The 17,519-nt window shown below is 41.1% G+C and overlaps 1 protein-coding gene across 2 annotated transcripts in view; it reads right to left on the reverse strand.

Annotated features, from left to right (window-relative positions):
• Positions 1-17,519, reverse strand: part of csmd2 (CUB and Sushi multiple domains 2) — a 1,704,811-nt gene that overhangs the window by 589,871 nt on the left and 1,097,421 nt on the right. The window contains exon 6 of one of the 2 annotated variants that reach the window (XM_043717868.1): positions 16,096-16,208. In XM_043717868.1, coding sequence (XP_043573803.1) covers positions 16,096-16,208 — 113 coding nt within the window. Of the gene's footprint in view, positions 1-16,095; positions 16,209-17,519 lie in introns of those variants that run through there. The other variant, XM_043717867.1, reaches the window with a different exon arrangement.

Raw genomic sequence — 17,519 nt, forward strand, 5'->3', positions numbered from 1 at the left:
ACCCTATTATTCTTACAGATAACTGAGATCTCCTTACAATTTGTTTCTCAATTTCCCTCTGACTATTAGGGGGTCTATAATACAATCCCAATAAGGTGATCATCCCTTTCTTAGTTCTCAGTTCCATTCAAATAACTTCCCTGGATGTATTTCTGGGAATATCCTCCCTTAGCACAACTGTAATGCTGTCCCTTATCAAAAATGCCACTCCCCCTCCTCTCTTGCCTCCCTTTCTATCCTTCCTGTAGCATTTGTATCCTGGAACATTAAGCTGCCAGTCCTGCCCATCCCTGAGCCATGTTTCCGTAATTGCTTTGATATCCCAGTCCCATGTTCCTAACCATGCCCTGAGTTCATCTGCCTTCCCTGTTAGGCCCCTTGCATTGAAATAAATGCAGTTTAATTTATTAGTCCTACCTTGTCCCTGCCTGCCCTGACTGTTTAGCTAATGTTTCAGGTCCAGTGACCCTTCTCCAGCGCTGGAAAACCTTCAGAACTTTTCGGTTTTTTGTTTAAATTTTTGAGATTGACATGCGACAGCTTGAAGGCAGACCCATTCAGTAGTTAGAAATCGTGCTACTTCTTCAGTTGCACAGCTGTAAGCATTTGACAGCATTGGATATAGTGCCATATTAAAGGTTATAGCAGAAAAGAAAACAAAGAGTGAAAAAGGAGGTATTCAGTAGTGGACAGGGAATGTTGTGGATACTAATTGTTAAGTATCTACTTGATAATTTCCCAGAAAAAAGACTGTTAGATGAAGATGAACTTCATAGAACTGAAGAAAAGGTATTGACCTTGTTAGGAAATAAGCTTTTTGTGGGTTTTTGCATTTCAATGGCTGGGTCAATATTTATTTACCAGCCCTAACTGTCCTGAAGAAGGTTAGAATCTCTACACTGTGGAAACAGGCCCTTTGGCCCAACAAATCCACATCAACCCTCCAGACTCATTTCTCTACGTTTACCCCTGACCAACCTAACCTACATACTCCTGAACGCTATGGACAATTAGGCATGGCCAATTCACCTAACCTGCGCATCGTTGGACTGTGGGAGGAAACCGGAGCACCCGCAGGGAACCCAAAGAGACAGGGGAAGAATGTGCAAACTCCACACAGACAGTTGCCCGAGGCTGGGGTTGAACCTGGGTCCCTAGTGCTATGAGGCAGCAGTGCTAACCACTGAGCCACCGTGCCAGTTGTAATGAGCTGTCATCTTAAATTGCTACAGTGCTTGAGTGTAGGGACCCACAGTACTGATAGTAAGGGAGTTCCAGGATTTTAACTCAGCAACAATAAGGAACAGTGATATAGTTCCAAATCAGGACGATGTGTGACTTGGAGGGGAAGAGGCAGTTTCCCATGTATTTGATATCCTCCTTCAGGTGGTAGAGGTTACAAGTTTGGAAATGCTGTCAAAGGATTAGTGGTGAGTTACTGAAATGCACCAGTAGATGGTATACACTGCAACCACTGTGTATTTGTGGTGGAGAGAGTGAACGTTGAAGGTGGTGAATGGGGTGAAAATGAATTGGGTTGTCTTGTCTTGGATGGTGCAAGCTTCTTTTAGGAGTTGCTCTCGTTCAGGAAAATCAAAAATCTTCCATCATTTGAGACTGGTGCCTGAAAGAAAGTGGAATTAGGGAGACAGGAGTTGAATCGCTGGCTGCAAAATTTCAAGACTCTGATCTGTTCTTGTAGCTACAGTGTTTGTATGAATAGTTCATCTCAGTTTCCAGTCAAAGGTAGCCCCGAGGATGTTCATTATGGGGGTTTCAGATATGGTAGTGTCTTTGAATGTCAAGGTCCAATGTTTAGATTCTGCTGCTGCTAATGGCCCATAGTGCTTCAGGGATGCCCAGCTTTGCATTTCTCGATCTCTACAAAGTATGTCCCATTTCACATGGTGGTGGTGCCACACAGTGGTGACAGTTAAGTGGACAGAGCACTGTAATTGAAAGGATGTGAGAAGTATTGTCCACTCTGAAAGATTGAGGCTGCAGTCATTCAATGGATATATTAACAATATAAGTAATAGGATTGAAAGTCACATATCAAAATGTACGAATGACACAAAAAAAGGTGACATTATGAGCAATATGGATGGAAACACAAAATCACAAAGGAACATTGATAGATTACGTAAATGGCAGAACTGTGGCAACATTTTAAAAAAAAAGTTTATTCATTTGTGGGACTTGGGCGCTGCTGGCTGGCCAGCATTGATAACCCATCCCTATTTGCCCTTGAGAAGGTGGTGGGAAGCTGCCTTCTTGAATCGCTGCAGTCCACTTGCTGTGGATTAACACACAATGCTGGTAGGGAGGGAATTGCAGGATTTTGACCCAATGACTGTGAAGGAACGGAGGTATATTTCCAAGACAGGATGGTGAGTGCCTTGGAGGGGAACTTGCAGGTGGTGGTGTTTCCTTGTACCAACTGCCTTTGTCCTTCTCGCTGGAAGTGATTGTGGGTTTGGAAGGTGCTCTCTAAGGATTTTTGGTGAATTTCTGCCATGTATCTTGTAGATAGTATACACTACTGTTAGTGAACACTAGTGGTAGAGGGATTGAATGTTAGTTGATGTCGTGTCAACCAAGTGGGTAGCTTTGTCCTGGATGGTGCCAAATTTCTTGAGTGTTGTTGGAGCTGCACCTATCCAGGCAAGTGTGGGGGTTATTCCATCACACTCCCGACTTGTGCTTTGTTGATGGTGAATAGACTTTGGGGTGTCAGGAGAATTTTAATGTAGAGCATCCATTGTAAAGCCTAAAAAGGATAGTAAAGTATATTTTCTAAATGAGGGAAAAAGCTAGAAACAGGGAGGTCAAAAGAGCCTTGGAGGGGCAAAATCTATATGCATTAATCATTCAAATGAGACCAACAAATTTAATCAAAAACTAATTCCACAATTTCACTGTTCACAATATATGTTTCAGTTTTTGACCCATTTACCTGTATGGCTAATTATATAAGGTTTCAGTACCACCTTTAGAAAATAAAAATAAATCCATCCTCCACTTTCATTAATAAACAACAAAATTAATAATTTATGATAAAACAAGATTTACTCAACATAGAAGTAACATTGAATAATGCAATTTGAAATACGATAGCATACATATTACGTCTTTTAAATAAACAAACAAACATACATTGCACACACTGATTAATGCAAAAGTAAAGGAAATTTCTCGGCAGAGATCAATTTAAACAACAAAATATTTTGCCAAATAATGTGATATTTCTTGAAGTGAAAAGATTAAGACATGAAATGCTCCAGATGGCTTTTGGTCTGGCATCCTGCTGCATGTAGCCTGTTTTCACTAATCACATGTTGTCACTGGGATGTTTTCAGAAGCAGTTCAGGAGATGTCAAGAGGAAATCTTCCAGAAATTTAGCAGAAGAATTGCTGCATCAGTTTTTTTTCACATTTCACTGGAGATTCACAAAGAGGTTTCTCCAAAGTAGGTGGGAGAGGATGATTTGAATGACTCCTGCCTTAGTGGGTTGTACTTCAACTTCCTTTGCCAAACAATAGCCAAAGGAAAATATCCAGACAGCCAGAAACCCAAATATGTGACTTACTTGTAAAGCAGTCCTATAGTCTTTAAGGGTCTGGCTGTTTATTTCGCTTAATTGATTTTCCAGTCAATGTTTTCTTAAAAATCAAATTTCAAGTTTCCTTTCAGTAACTTCATTTTAAAAAAAAAACTACGTCCAGGCATTCTTCAGTAATTCAAATCAACTAAATTTCACAATCTTTTGAATGAGTCCTCAAATGATATTAAAACTAGAATCTACTTCATCACAGCTTAACTTATGAAAAGAGATTACTTGGAGTCATAGAGTCATTGAGCACTGAAACAGACCCTTCAGTCCAACTAGTCCACGCCGAACATAATCCCAAACTAAACTAGCCCCACCTGCCTGCTCCTGGCCCATATCTCTCCTGAGCTTTCTTATTTATATATTTATCCAAATGTCTTTTAAATGTTGCAACTGTGCCCACATTCATCACTTTCTCAGAAAGATCATTCCACACATGAACCACCCTCTCTGTAAAATATTTGTCCCTCATGTCTTTTTTAAATCTCTCTGCTCTCACTCTAAAAATGTGCCCCCCATCTTAAAATCTCCGAAACCAGAGAAAAAAAAATCTACCATCAACCGTATCTATATCTCACATCATTTTATAAACCTCTGTAAGGTCATCTCTCAACCTCCTACGCTCCAGTGAAAAATGTCCCATCCTATCCAGCCTTTCTTTATATCTCAAACCTTCGATACCCAGCGACATCCTGGTAAATTTCTTTTCGACCCTCTGTAAATTAATAATATCTTTCCAACAACTGGGTGAGCAAAACTGTACACAGCATTTCAGAGGAGGCCTCACCAATGTCTTGCACAACCTCAACAGGATATACTAGGATAAAATAAAAACTGAAAGTGCTGAATGCACACAGCAAATCAGGTGACATTTGTGGAGACAGAAATTGAGTCAATAGGATAGATTTTAAACATACAGTTGGGGACCAGACAATGACTGTGGCCACGCAGGCTATTACCCTGCATATGCAAGTGGACATAAAAGTAGTCGTTGAATAAGTCAACTGCCAAACAAAAAGGCATGTCTCTCCTCCCAATTATTAACATTTTCTCAGTCCTGCGTGTTTTTTTCTTTTTCCTTTTGTGTACTTTGTTCCTGAAGACATCAAATCTATATACCCTAATGAGTTCTTTGCAACCAGTTCCACTTTCAAACCAGTTTGGCTGAGAAATATCTCCACATACCCCTGTTCGATAATGATTTCATCTATTTATGGAACTTTGTTCCTGATTGGGAATTGGAAGTATATTCTCTCTATTTCCATGTTTTGCCCATTCAGCGTTTTCACAATCATTATCAGTTCAGCTCAAAACAGACTCTTTAATCAAGAAAAATGTCTTAAAATGCGCAATCTTTCTGAAAAACTGTCCTTGTGCAATAAAAATGGGAGAAGGCCTGAACTATTCCCTTGATTGCAAGGTCCTTGAAGAAATTTAAAAATGACTTGTGATGATCAATATCAGAAAAATGAAGATACAGAGGGAGAAATTGCAGGATGGAAGAGTGTCAAGAGGGTTATGACTGGTATTCTGTGAATGAACTTCTTCCCATCTCAATTTTACAAGTTAGCAGAAAATCCACCTTTTCCTGCAGTTCACATTTGTGTGGATTGCAATTTTTTAAACAAATGATCATGGTGTGCAATGTTCTTCATCTCCAGTAAAATAAAATAATTCTTATAAAGCAGAGTCAACACAACAATGTGGGCGGGACATTAATCTTGACAATAATAATAGGTCCATTCATAACGGATTCATATGACTTTCCCTGTCCATTATCTTAATGGAGACGTGAACACATTTCTCAAAGGGCTGACATCTCCGCTAAAATAAAGTTACACTTATTTTTATACTTCAAATATCTGTCATTCTTCGAGGTTAAATAACTGCTGAAAGTTACTCCCAAAACAATGTCCAATGCTCGATTTTTCTTGCAGAGGTGCATATCCCCTGACAGACACTGTTTGGAAATAAATCTTGTACCTTCAGAACTCACAGCGCATTGAATAATTTCTAAATTCACGGCTGCCGTGGAACTACACTTTTGTGTACTTTCGGTTCCCCCTTGCAATAAAAAATGATGGATTGCTTAATGTGCCTGCACCATGAATTATCACAGGTTCATGTCCTACTGTAGTTTTCATTTTAATATCTATGTTAAGCGCTGTTTTTGTCAGCTTCTTCAACCTAATTTTCAAGGCGAATACTTCTGAGTCATGATGGATGATTTTCTTTCTGGTTACAGATGGATGTGCAGTCTCTGCTCTGCTGTCCCCTGACACATTGGCAAGAGACACTTTCAATTTTGGCAGTCAGGCCTGTTTTATATGAACTGTTCACCAGAGCAAGAAGTATACCCAGCATGTTTCTATAAAGACAACAGCTACAAAACATAAGCAAAATATCGCATTTAGCTTTGGCCACCAAAACCCGGGAAGACACATCGGCAACAAATACAGCTCAGGTTCACCAGAATCTGAGAAATTAAAAGACTGATTTGTGAGGACAAACTGCCTAAAAGTGAGGCACTGAAGGATGACCACTGGAATGTTTAAAAATTTTAAATTGATTTAGTAGGGTGTATTTTAAATGCTGAAACTACAGAAGATGCTCAACTTAAACAGCACAAACAGACCACTGCTCGCTGGAGTACAATGAACAGTTATGGTCTCCTTATCTAAGGAAGGTCAAAACTCAAACAACACAAGGTTATAGTCCAACAGCTTTATCTGGAATTGCAAGCTTTCAGAGCTCTGCTCCTTCCTCAGGCATGGTATGATAAGGAAGTATAAGACACAGTATTGAGAAGCAAAAAAGTTAAAAACTTGAAAATAAGCTGCCCTTGTTGAATCCTTTAATTAATGAGGAGGCAGACTGCTAATTAAAATGCAAAATCCAGATTCCTTTCAAGTTTTTGTCCCTAGCTAGTTAAAGGTTTTATCAAAATACAAGAGGTGATATCTCAGGTTCGACAATGGCATCTCCACATCATATCTAAAGAAAGCATTGCAAGCATTGGATGCAGTTCAGAGAAGATTAACTGGGCTGATCCAATGGAGGGACTGTTGTATGAGAGAGTTTGGGTCTGTACATATTGAAGTTGGCAAGAATGAAAGGAGACCTTATTGAACACACAAGATTCTTCAGGGACTTGGAAGTTGAAAGTTTGTTTCCCCTTGTGGCAAAGTCTTGGACCAGAGGGCATAATCTCAGAGTACGGGGTCATCCATTTAAAATACAAGTGGAGAGGAATTTCTTCTCAAAGAGGGTACTGAATCCGTGGAGTTGAGGGTTATCAGATCAGCTGTGATCTCATTAAACAGGCAGACTCAATAGGTTAGATTTTTTTAAATTCATGAGAGTTAGGCATCCCTGGCCTGGCCAGCATTTATTGCCCATCTCTAATTGCCCAGACAGCAGTGAAGAGTCAACCATTTGCGAGAGGTTTGGAGTCACATGTAGGCCAGACCAGATAAGGCCGGTGGAGTCACATGTAGGCCAGACAGGTAAGGCCGGTGGAGTCACATGTAGGCCAGACCGGGTAAGGCCTGTGGAGTCACATGTAGGCCAGACCAGGTAAGGCCTGTGGAATCACATGTAGGCCAGACCGGGTAAGGCCGGTGGAGTCACATGTAGGCCAGACCAGGTAAGGCCGGTGGAGCCACATGTTGGCCAGACCGGGTAAGGCCTGTGGAGTCACATGTAGGCCAGACAGGTAAGGCTGGGGGAGTCACATGTAGGCTAGACCAGACCAGGTAAGGCTGGTGGAGTCACATGTAGGCTAGACAGGTAAGGCTGGTGGAGTCACATGTAGGCTAGACCAGACCAGGTAAGGCTGGTGGAGTCACATGTAGGCCAGACAGGTAAGGCCGGTGGAGTCACATGTAGGCCAGACCAGGTAAGGCCGGTGGAATCACATGTAGGCCAGACCAGGTAAGGCTGGTGGAGTCACATGTAGGCCAGACCAGACCAGGTAAGGCTGGTGGAGTCACATGTAGGTCAGACAGGTGAGGCTGGTGGAGTCACATGTAGGCCAGACCAGGTAAGGCTGGTGGAGTCACATGTAGGCCAGACAGGTAAGGCTGGTGGAGTCACATGTAGGCCAGACCAGACCAGGTAAGGCCGGTGGAGTCACATGTAGGCTAGACCAGGTAAGGCCGGTGGAGTCACATATAGGCCAGACCAGGTAAGGCCAGTGGAGTCACATGTAGGCCAGACCAGGTAAGGCCAGTGGAGTCACATGTAGGCCAGACCAGGTAAGGCCGGTGGAGTCACATGTAGGCCAGACCGCGTAAGGCCGGTGGAGTCACATGTAGGCCAGACCAGGTAAGGCTGGTGGAGTCACATGTAGGCCAGACCGGGTAAGGCCAGTGGAGTCACATGTAGGCCAGACCGGGTAAGGCCGGTGGAGTCACATGTAGGCCAGACCGGGTAAGGCTGGTGGAGTCACATGTAGGCCAGACCAGGTAAGGCTGGTGGAGTCACATGTAGGCCAGACCAGGTAAGGCCGGTGGAGTCACATGTAGGCCAGACCAGGTAAGGCTGGTGGAGTCACATGTAGGCCAGACCAGGTAAGGCCGGTGGAGTCACATGTAGGCCAGACCAGGTAAGGTCAGCAGAGCGTTTTCCCTAGAGGAGGTGGTTTCATGATCATCATGAGACTCTAAATTCCAAATCTTTATTGAATTCAAGTTCCACCATCTGCCACCCTTTATGGCAAATTCTTGCAACTAAATCTTATGGTGTTTTTCAGAGAAACCAAACACCAAAATCCAAAATCACAAGGGGACAATCTTAAATTGATCATTAAATGAGAGCTGGATCAGTCAACAGTAAAATTAGAGAGTGCATGCTTCATTTGAAAAGTAATGAAAATCTGGACAATTCTCAACAAAGGTTTGCAGATGCTGTATTAATTTATAAAATTAATAAATTATAAAGAACATTATTGAGACTTCATGTTGGGCAAAGAATCAAGGGATATGAAACTGCAGCAGATACATGAAGCGGATGTCCATACTACAATGACGTAATTTGTCTGAACAAGCCAGAGGCGCTGAATAACCTACTCTTGTGTACATTTCATCAAACAAAATCTCAAATTGATTAAGAAATATAGAAAAGATGTCTGCCAAGCATAAAGAGCAACTTAACTTAAACTTTAAAACCAAATAAATTAAACTGCATTTATTTCAATGCAAGGGGCCTAACAGGGAAGGCAGGTGAACTCACGGCATGGTTCATAACATGGGACTGACATATCATAGCAATTACAGAAATATGGCTCAGCGGTGAACTGGACTGGCAGCTTAATGTTCCAGGATACAAATGTTACAAGAAGGAGAGAAAGGGAGGCAAGAGAGGAGGGGGAGTAGCATTTTTGATAAGGGATAGCATTACAGCTTTATTGAGGGAGGATATTCCTGGAAATACATCCAGGAAAGTTATTTGGGTGGAACTGACTAATAAGAAAGGGATGATCACCTTATTGGGTTGTATTACAGACCCCCTAATAGTCAGAGGGAAATTGACAAACAAATTTGTATGAAGATCTCAGTTTTCTGTAAGAATTATAGGGTGGTTATGGTAGTGGATTTTAACTTTGCAAACATAGACTGGGACTGCCATTGTGTTAACGGCTTAGATGGAGAGGAATTTGTTAAGCACGTACAAGAAAATTTTATGATTCAGTATGTGGATGTACCTACTAAAAAAATGTGGAAAACTTGACCTCCTCTTGGGAAATAAGGCAGAGCAGTTGACTGAGGTGTCAGTGGGGGGGCACTTTGGGGCCAGCGACCATATTTCCATTAGTTTTAGAATACTGATGGAGAAAGATAGACCAGATCTAAAAGTTGAATTTCTAAATTGGAGAAAGGCCAATTTTGATGGTATTAGGCAAGAACTTTCAAAAGCTGACTGGGGGCAGATGTTCGCAGGGAAAGGGATGGCTGGAAAATGGGAAGCCTTCAGAAATGAGATAACAAGAGTCTCGAGACAGCATACTCTTGTTAGGGTGAAAGGAAAGGCTGGTAGGTATAGGGAATGCTGGATGACTAAAGAAATTGAGGGTTTAGTTAAGAAAAAGAAGGAAGCATATGTCAGGTATAGACAAGATAGATTGAGTGAATCCTTAGAAGAGTATAAAGGCAGTAGCAGTATACTTAAGAGGGAAATGAGGAGGGCAAAAAGGGGACATGAGATAATTTTGGCAAATAGAATTAAGGAGAATCCAAAGGGTTTTTACAAATACACTAAGGACAAAAGGGTAACTGGGGAAAGAATAGGGCCCCTCAAAGATCAGCAAGGTGGGGAGATACTAAATGAGTATTTTGCATCAGTATTTACTGTGAAAAAGGATATGGAAGATCCAGACTGGATGGTGACATCTTGCAAAATGTCCATATTACAGAGGAGGAAATGCTGAATGTCTTGAAATGCTAAAGGTGGATAAATCTCCAGGACCTGATCAGGTGTACCCTAAAACTTTGTGTGAAGCTAGAGAAGTGATTGCTGCGCCTCTTGCTGAGATATTTGTATCATTGATAGTCACAGGTGAGGTGCTGGAAGACTAGAGCTTAGCTAACGTGGTGCCACTATTTAAGAAAGGTGGCAGGGACAAACCAGGGAACTATAGACCAGTGAACCTGATGTCAGTGGTGGGCAAGTTATTGGAGGAAATCTTGACGGACAGGATGTACATGCATTTGGAAAGGCAAGGACTGATTAAGGAATGTCAACATGACTTTGTGCATGGGAAATCACATCTCACAAACTTGATTGAGTTGTTTGAAGAAATAACAAAGAGGATTGTTGAGGGCAGAATGGTGGACATGATCTATATGGACTTCAGTAAGGTTCCCCATCAGAGTCTGGTTAGCAAGGTTCGAACACATGGAATATAGGGAGAACTAGCCATTTGGATACAGAACTGGCTTGACAGTGGAAGACAGAGGGTGATGATGGAGAGTTGTTTTTCAAATTGGAGGCCTGTGACCAGTGGAGCGCCACAGGATCAGTGCTAGGTCCATTACTTTTCGTCATTTATATAAATTATTTGGATGTGAGCTTAAGAGGTATAGTTAGTAAGTTTGTGGATGACACCAAAATTGGAGGTGTAGTGGACAGTGAAGATTACAACGGGATCTTGATCAGATCCCATTGTAATCGTGGGCGGCACGGTGGCACAGTGGTTAGCACTGCTGCCTCACAGCGCCAGAGACCCGGGTTCAATTCCCGACTCAGGCGACTGACTGTGTGGAGTTTGCACATTCTCCCCGTGTCTGCGTGGGTTTCCTCCAGGTGCTCTGGTTTCCTCCCACAGTCCAAAGATGTGCACATCAGGTGAATTGGCCATGCTTAATTGCCCGTAGTGTTAGGTAAAGGGGTAAATGTACGGGAATGGGTGGGTTACGCTTCGGCGGGTCGGTGTGGGCTTGTTGGGCCGAAGGGCCTGTTTCCACACTGTAAGTAATCTAATCTAATCTAAAGATGATCCAATGGACTGAGGAGTGGCAGATGGAGTTTAATTCAGATAAATGCGAGGTGCTGCATTTTGGGAAAACAAATCTTAGCAGGACTTATACACTTAATGGTAAGGTCCTAGGGAGTGTTCCTAAACAAAGAGACCTTGGAGTGCAGGTTCATAGGTCCTTGAAAGTGGAGTCAAAGGTAGATAGGATAGTGAAGGAGGCATTTGATCTGCTTTCCTTTATTGGCCAGAGTATTGAGTACAGGAGTTGTGAGGTCATGTTGCAGGTGTAAAGGACATTGGATAGACCACGTTTTGAATATTGTTTGCAATTCTGGTCTCCTTCCTATCAGAAGGATGTTCTGAAACTTGAAAAGATTCAGAAAAGCTAGACAAGGACATTGCCAGGGTTGGAGGATTTGAGCTATAGGGAGAGGTTGAAAGGGCTAGGGCTGTTTCCCTGGAGCATCAGAGGCTGAGGGATGACCTTATAGAGGTTTATAAAATCATGAGGGGCATGGACAGGGTAAATAGACAAAGTCTTGTGTAAAGAGACAAGGTCTTTTCCCTGAGGTTGGGGAGTCCAGAAGGTTTAGGGTGAGAGGAGAAAGATATAAAGGACACCTAAGGGGCAACCTTTTCAGGCAGAGGGTGGTGCATGTGTAGAATAGGCTGCCAGAGGAAGTGGTGTAGTACAATTACAATATTTAAAAGGCATCTGGATGGGTATATGAATAAGAAGGGTTGGAGGGATATGGGCTGGGTGCTGGCAGGCTTGAGTAGATTGGGTTGAGATATCTGGTCGGCGTGGATCAGTTGGACTCTTATGAGTCTTATGAGTCTATATAAAGAGCAGCTTTGTTTCTCACATGATCCCAGAGTCCTCTCGTCCACTCTAACTTTCCACCACAAATCACAACCATAAGACTAATTTTCATTTAAAAGCCTTGTTTATTTTCATTTTCACACTGGCCACAGCAATCAATGTTTTTATCTGGAAGATGGAATTTAAATTAGCAAATGTATTCCATTCGTGTGCAGTTTGGAGACACCTTCTCCTGGTCATGTGTCATCACTCAGTGGCTAATTTCTTCCCAGCTGGTCATGGGGTTAATTTACAGGTGGTCCTGGGGAAAATTACTCCCATGACATTCTATCCATTACTCCCAGTAACCCAAAGAGCTAACCATAGAATATAAACCACTGTTCAAAGTTAAAACTCAAGAAACGCTGACATAACTTTCTGCAGGATATCTGATCCACCTTCACATGGTATTTTTGTCGTTTTACACCAGTGTAGCTTTAAGGATTCTTTGGGTTGCGTGTCTCCAATGATGTGACTCTGCTGTGAAGTTGGTTTACTGTGGGTCTGCAAACTCTGCTCACCGAAATTGGTTGGTTTGTTGTGAATTCTACTGTAAGTGATAAATTAACCCATGGAGTGATTATTATCTGGCAAAGGGCAAGCTGTGTTGAGATTTTTTTTGGAGGGATTCTTGCCAAGAATTTTTTTTAAAAAAATCACTTCTTACCAAATGTGTCTCATTTATTACCCATCCTGCCTGTCCCTGCATGCACAGTCTCTCTGCTTCAGCCTTTCAGCAATCAATGTTGGTGTGTGCTGTGATACAAGTCTTCCTAAGCACCATTAAGTAGATCAGACATGATGCCATGATAGACATGAAGGGTCAGCAAATACCTGATGCCAATGTCCCTGGACAAGGGGTGCATGTGGCTGGTCTCCATGGATCATTCCCTGAGATGCTGAGCAAGGGGGAAGCACCTCACGTCCAATGATGAGCTGAAGTCATTAGGTATCCTCTTCTGATTTCCACGTCAAGATTTGTTGATATTGAGCTTGTTTGGGTGCATTTGGTAAGATAGGAAGTTGAGTATTAATGAGCTGAGTTGTGGCATTAATAAGATATTTAACAAGCTAAAGATTCCCCTTAATTAGCAAGTTACCACCACACAGTGGCACAGTGAAAAGCTTTGTCTTGTGAGCAATACAGACAGATCACAGAGTTAAGTAGCATCGATAGTAAATAATAGGTAAACAAAACCACAGGTACAGGCGAATGTTAAGAGTTTGTGAGTCCATTCAGTATTCTAACAACAGTAGGATAAGAACTGTTTCAAAACGGGTTGGTGTGTGTGTTCAGGCTTCTGTACTTTCTCCCCAGTGGTAGAGGTTGTAGAAAAACATTGCCAGAATGGGATGGGTCTTGAAGAATGCTGGCAGCCTTTCCTTGACAGTGGGCCTTGCAGATGGATTCTGTAGATGGGAGCTTGGCCTTTGTGATTGTCCGGGCCGAGTTCATCACTCTCTGTAACTATCTCCGATCTTGAATGGTACAGTTGCCATACCAGGTAGTGATACATCCAGACCAAGGTAGGCCTCATCAGACTTCTCATCCAATTCTGCCACAAATCTCACCATAGCCTGTGTTGCCCAGATCCCGATAAAATTCTGCTCACAGAGCTCATCAGTCCCTGATGAGCAGGTGATGATTAAAGCGCTACCATGATCATGACATTTAGCGTTTACAATGTAGTTCGTGAGCCACACTTGAGTGTATAGTGAGTGTGCATGCAGAGGTCCGTTCATATACAGGCCCTTACCTTTAAAGGACAGATGAATCACTGCACTAAAAACACATCTAGGTTACGATGCTGTATTTAATAGTAACATTTGAAGATGTGACAACAGACTCCTCTCAGGCTTTCCATTTTGTTCATGAACTTTCCAACCTAGTACATTTTTAATAAGTTTCCAAACCCCAAACCACCAGATAAAAATCAATGCACAGGTGGCAATCCAATGTTAATCCCCTTTTAAAATGAAGAACCCTTCATCAGCCAGAGTAGGTGTACATATACATTTATGATTAGCATATAAGCTAGAGTAAAATCACTCAGGATTAGTAATGTAGAGGAAAACAGGGTTTTCTCCAATAAAAGCTAATTCTGGTCTTTTGTACACTGAAGCACCGACTGCACCCAGGCAAAGAACTAGCTGATGAAGTATAAAATGTTATAATGCTCCTCTGTGATCAGCATACATGCTCTTCAAAAGTAAGAAGGCTTTTGTTATTATATCTAATTACAAATCATCAACATTGCATCAAGCTTAACATTAACACATTGAAAATTAATGTGGTTGGTTTTGGTTGTTTCTCATTAGACTTTCACAAATTCATTACCCAACTGGCAAATCCAGGCGTGTGACCTCTGTTAAAGAAGGTGCCAGTTAAATATTCACATTGAAAAAAGCTGTTAAGTCATTAAGTCAATTTGTTGGACCTATTAACCAGAGATTTTTCAATTGTTGCTTCATGTGGTAGATTCCAGGTACATCTGCATTAATAATTGCTTTTGCATTTTGACAGAGCACAATGGAAGAAACAACACCACAGAGAACATTCCAACCAGCTGGAGGAAGCCAAATTTCAAGAACAGTACACTGCACAGGATATTAATACAGACCTGTTAGGCTCATTTCTTAATTTTAAGATATGCTTTCAGTACTCTTTGAACTATAATTGGCTGAAATACCAATTGAATCGAACAAGCTTGTGCCAAAGTTTGAAAACTATAATATAGTACTCTGCACCTAATTTTCATCGTGTGCAAGTGACTTCATGATATTTGTGTGAATTAACATCAATTCCTCAGTATTTCAAACTGTGAAATGCTTATTTCATCAATACCTTAAATCAGAAAACATAATCAAGTAAATATGTTATTCTCTATAGAGAACAATGTCACAATCTCATTTCCCCAACTCATTAGGTTTGCACGACTCATCTGGGAGGGATGAGAGTACCCCCGAGTGTTGTTTACATAAAGCCTGCTATACCAGACTCCAAAGACCTGTATTTCCATGGCATTTTTTCATCTGATTTGCATGTTGACTAATATTAGAGGAATCTAATTGAATGTTTCAGCAGATAATATATCAATAGGAAACTCTGACTGATAAATAGATACATTTTAAGCCCCTAAAACATTTGTCTGTTTAAAGGTACACAAGCGAATACCCTCTATATAGAAATCTTATTAAAAAACTGAGGATTAAATTCAAGTAGCCAATGAAAGTATAAAAATTGAATGTAGAAGAGCAGGATTATATAAGAATGTAACCAATAAGAGGAAGAGGTTTTAAGACAAATTGGGCCTCTTTAGGTTTTCAATAAGATAAAATCGACCACTGCGCCATCTCACACCTTCACTCAGCTTTTGATTTTTGGGACCACATAATAGCACAGAAGTGGTGAACTTTAGGAGTAGAGATACATTTGATAAAAATTTTAAAATGTCACTGTCTGTACACTGTCATTATGTGGACATTCCTCATTTGACACTAGATGCACTGCACCTCCAGGTATTACAATGTGTAAATAAGCAGCATTAAAGTAGGCATCAATTTGCTCTTTCATGTGAAGAAGCTTGAATAAAATTTCATGCGAGTGAAACACCGCTAATTGAATTTTTTTAACTTTGCACAGTTATTTATATTTATTCTTTTATGTTTCCAATATCATTTTGTGCTCAGATCATAAACACTAGATTAGATTAGATTACTTACAGTGTGCAAACAGGCCCTTAGGCCCAACAAGTCCACACCAACCTGCCGAAGCGCAACCCACCCAGACCCATTCCCCTACATTTACAACTTCACCTAACATTATGGGCAATTTGGCATAGCCAATTCACCTAACCTGCACATTTTTGGATTGTGGGAGGAAACCAGAGCACCCGGAGGAAACCCACGCAGACACAGGGAGAATGTGCAAACTCCACACAGAGAGTTGCCTGAGGCAGGAGTTGAACCTGGGTGTCAGCTGCTGTGAGGCAGCAGTGCTAACCACTGTGCCACTGTGCTGCCCACTTTAAGAAGGGAACTTCCTGAAGGACATTAGTGATTCAAGTGTGTGTTTAATTTTATAGTTTCAAACTATGTTTAACATAAAAGAAAAGCACCATATTTGCTCACACATGAAAAGTTCTTACCTTGATAATGAGCGCTAAAGCCTTTTTGCTTGTGATTACTATCAGACGTAAAATGAAGCCGCAGCCAGTTTTTACTGCTGATGACAGGAGAAGGTAGATTCATTCCAGTCAACCTGCAAGAAAAGGTCATGACATTCAATGAAGCTCAAGGGAGATGCATGTGCCTTTGCTTCAATGGGGACAGATGCTTCTTGCAACCATCTGGCATTCAAAGGCTGGAAAATATTACATTATCTTCACATCACAAAAGAAATCTCACTACAGATGGCCACATCGAGTCAAATAAAGAAGTTTTTGAACAACTAAACTATTTTCTCCACTATTAAAGATAACACTTATAAAACACAATTTGCCTTATTTTGTTAACATTCATTGAATATGCATTGTGCAAAAGAGCTTTCATACATCATAAAGGAATCAGAGCAGTTTTTTCCCTTGCTCTCAAAAGGTGCATTTAAGATGGAAGAAAATCCTGAAAGAGAGGTGCCCAGAGAACATAAAGAACAGTTGGCAAGAATGAAATGATTAATAATGTGTGAAAAAACCTTTCTCCGTGCAGTTCTTCTCTAAACACAAGGGTTTTCATTTTAGCTGTCCTCCAAACAATTTGTCTTTGTTTTAAAAGTAATTCTTTTAGAGATATTAATAATAATTTCAAGGCTGATCAACAATTTGATCAGTTCCCAAACCATGAGTTATCCTTGCAGTTGAAAATAAGGACAGATATAAATAGGGCAAAATAATTGTTCACAGAAGGATCAGCATGGCCATTGTTAATCATTGGAGAACATAACTTTAGGATCTCCAAGGTGGTGGGGACATTTCAAAAAGAAAACAAAGACTTGCATTGACTTTTATATCTTTACTTCATCCCAAAACAATTTAGAGCCAATTAAGTACTTGTGAATGTAATAGTTGTTCCCATGTAGAAAATACAACAGCTTTTGAATGATGTGTCATAAGCAGTAGTAAAGCAATGACAAACACATTTAATTTACACATGTTTATCGAAGGGTCAAGAAGATAGGGATACCTCTCCTTCGGTAGATAGGGACTTGCTTTAATGCTTCATCTGAAAGACAGCATCTCCAAGTGTGGACTAGAATTTTCCAGATTTGGGTGATCAACTATCTGGAGTAGGACATGCACGCTAAACCCCCTGATTCAGAGACAAAAGTGCTGCTAACTGAGGCATTGAAACATTTTTGGAGAAAGTGAGGACTGCAGATGCTGAAAATCAGGGTCCAGCGCCACACTTTTTGACACTGAAACATTTTTGATTGTCTTGTTAATCAAAAGGATGGTGTTAACTCAAGTCTTTCATAGCTATATCTCTCCTGTTAATGTCACACTTGCTTGCTGGAGTAGTTGAGGAGAAAGTGAGGTCTGCAGATGCTGGAGATCAGAGCTGAAAATGTGTTGCT

This window comes from Chiloscyllium plagiosum, chromosome 27, assembly GCF_004010195.1.
Source record: "Chiloscyllium plagiosum isolate BGI_BamShark_2017 chromosome 27, ASM401019v2, whole genome shotgun sequence".
Classification (NCBI taxonomy): Eukaryota; Metazoa; Chordata; class Chondrichthyes; order Orectolobiformes; family Hemiscylliidae; genus Chiloscyllium; species Chiloscyllium plagiosum.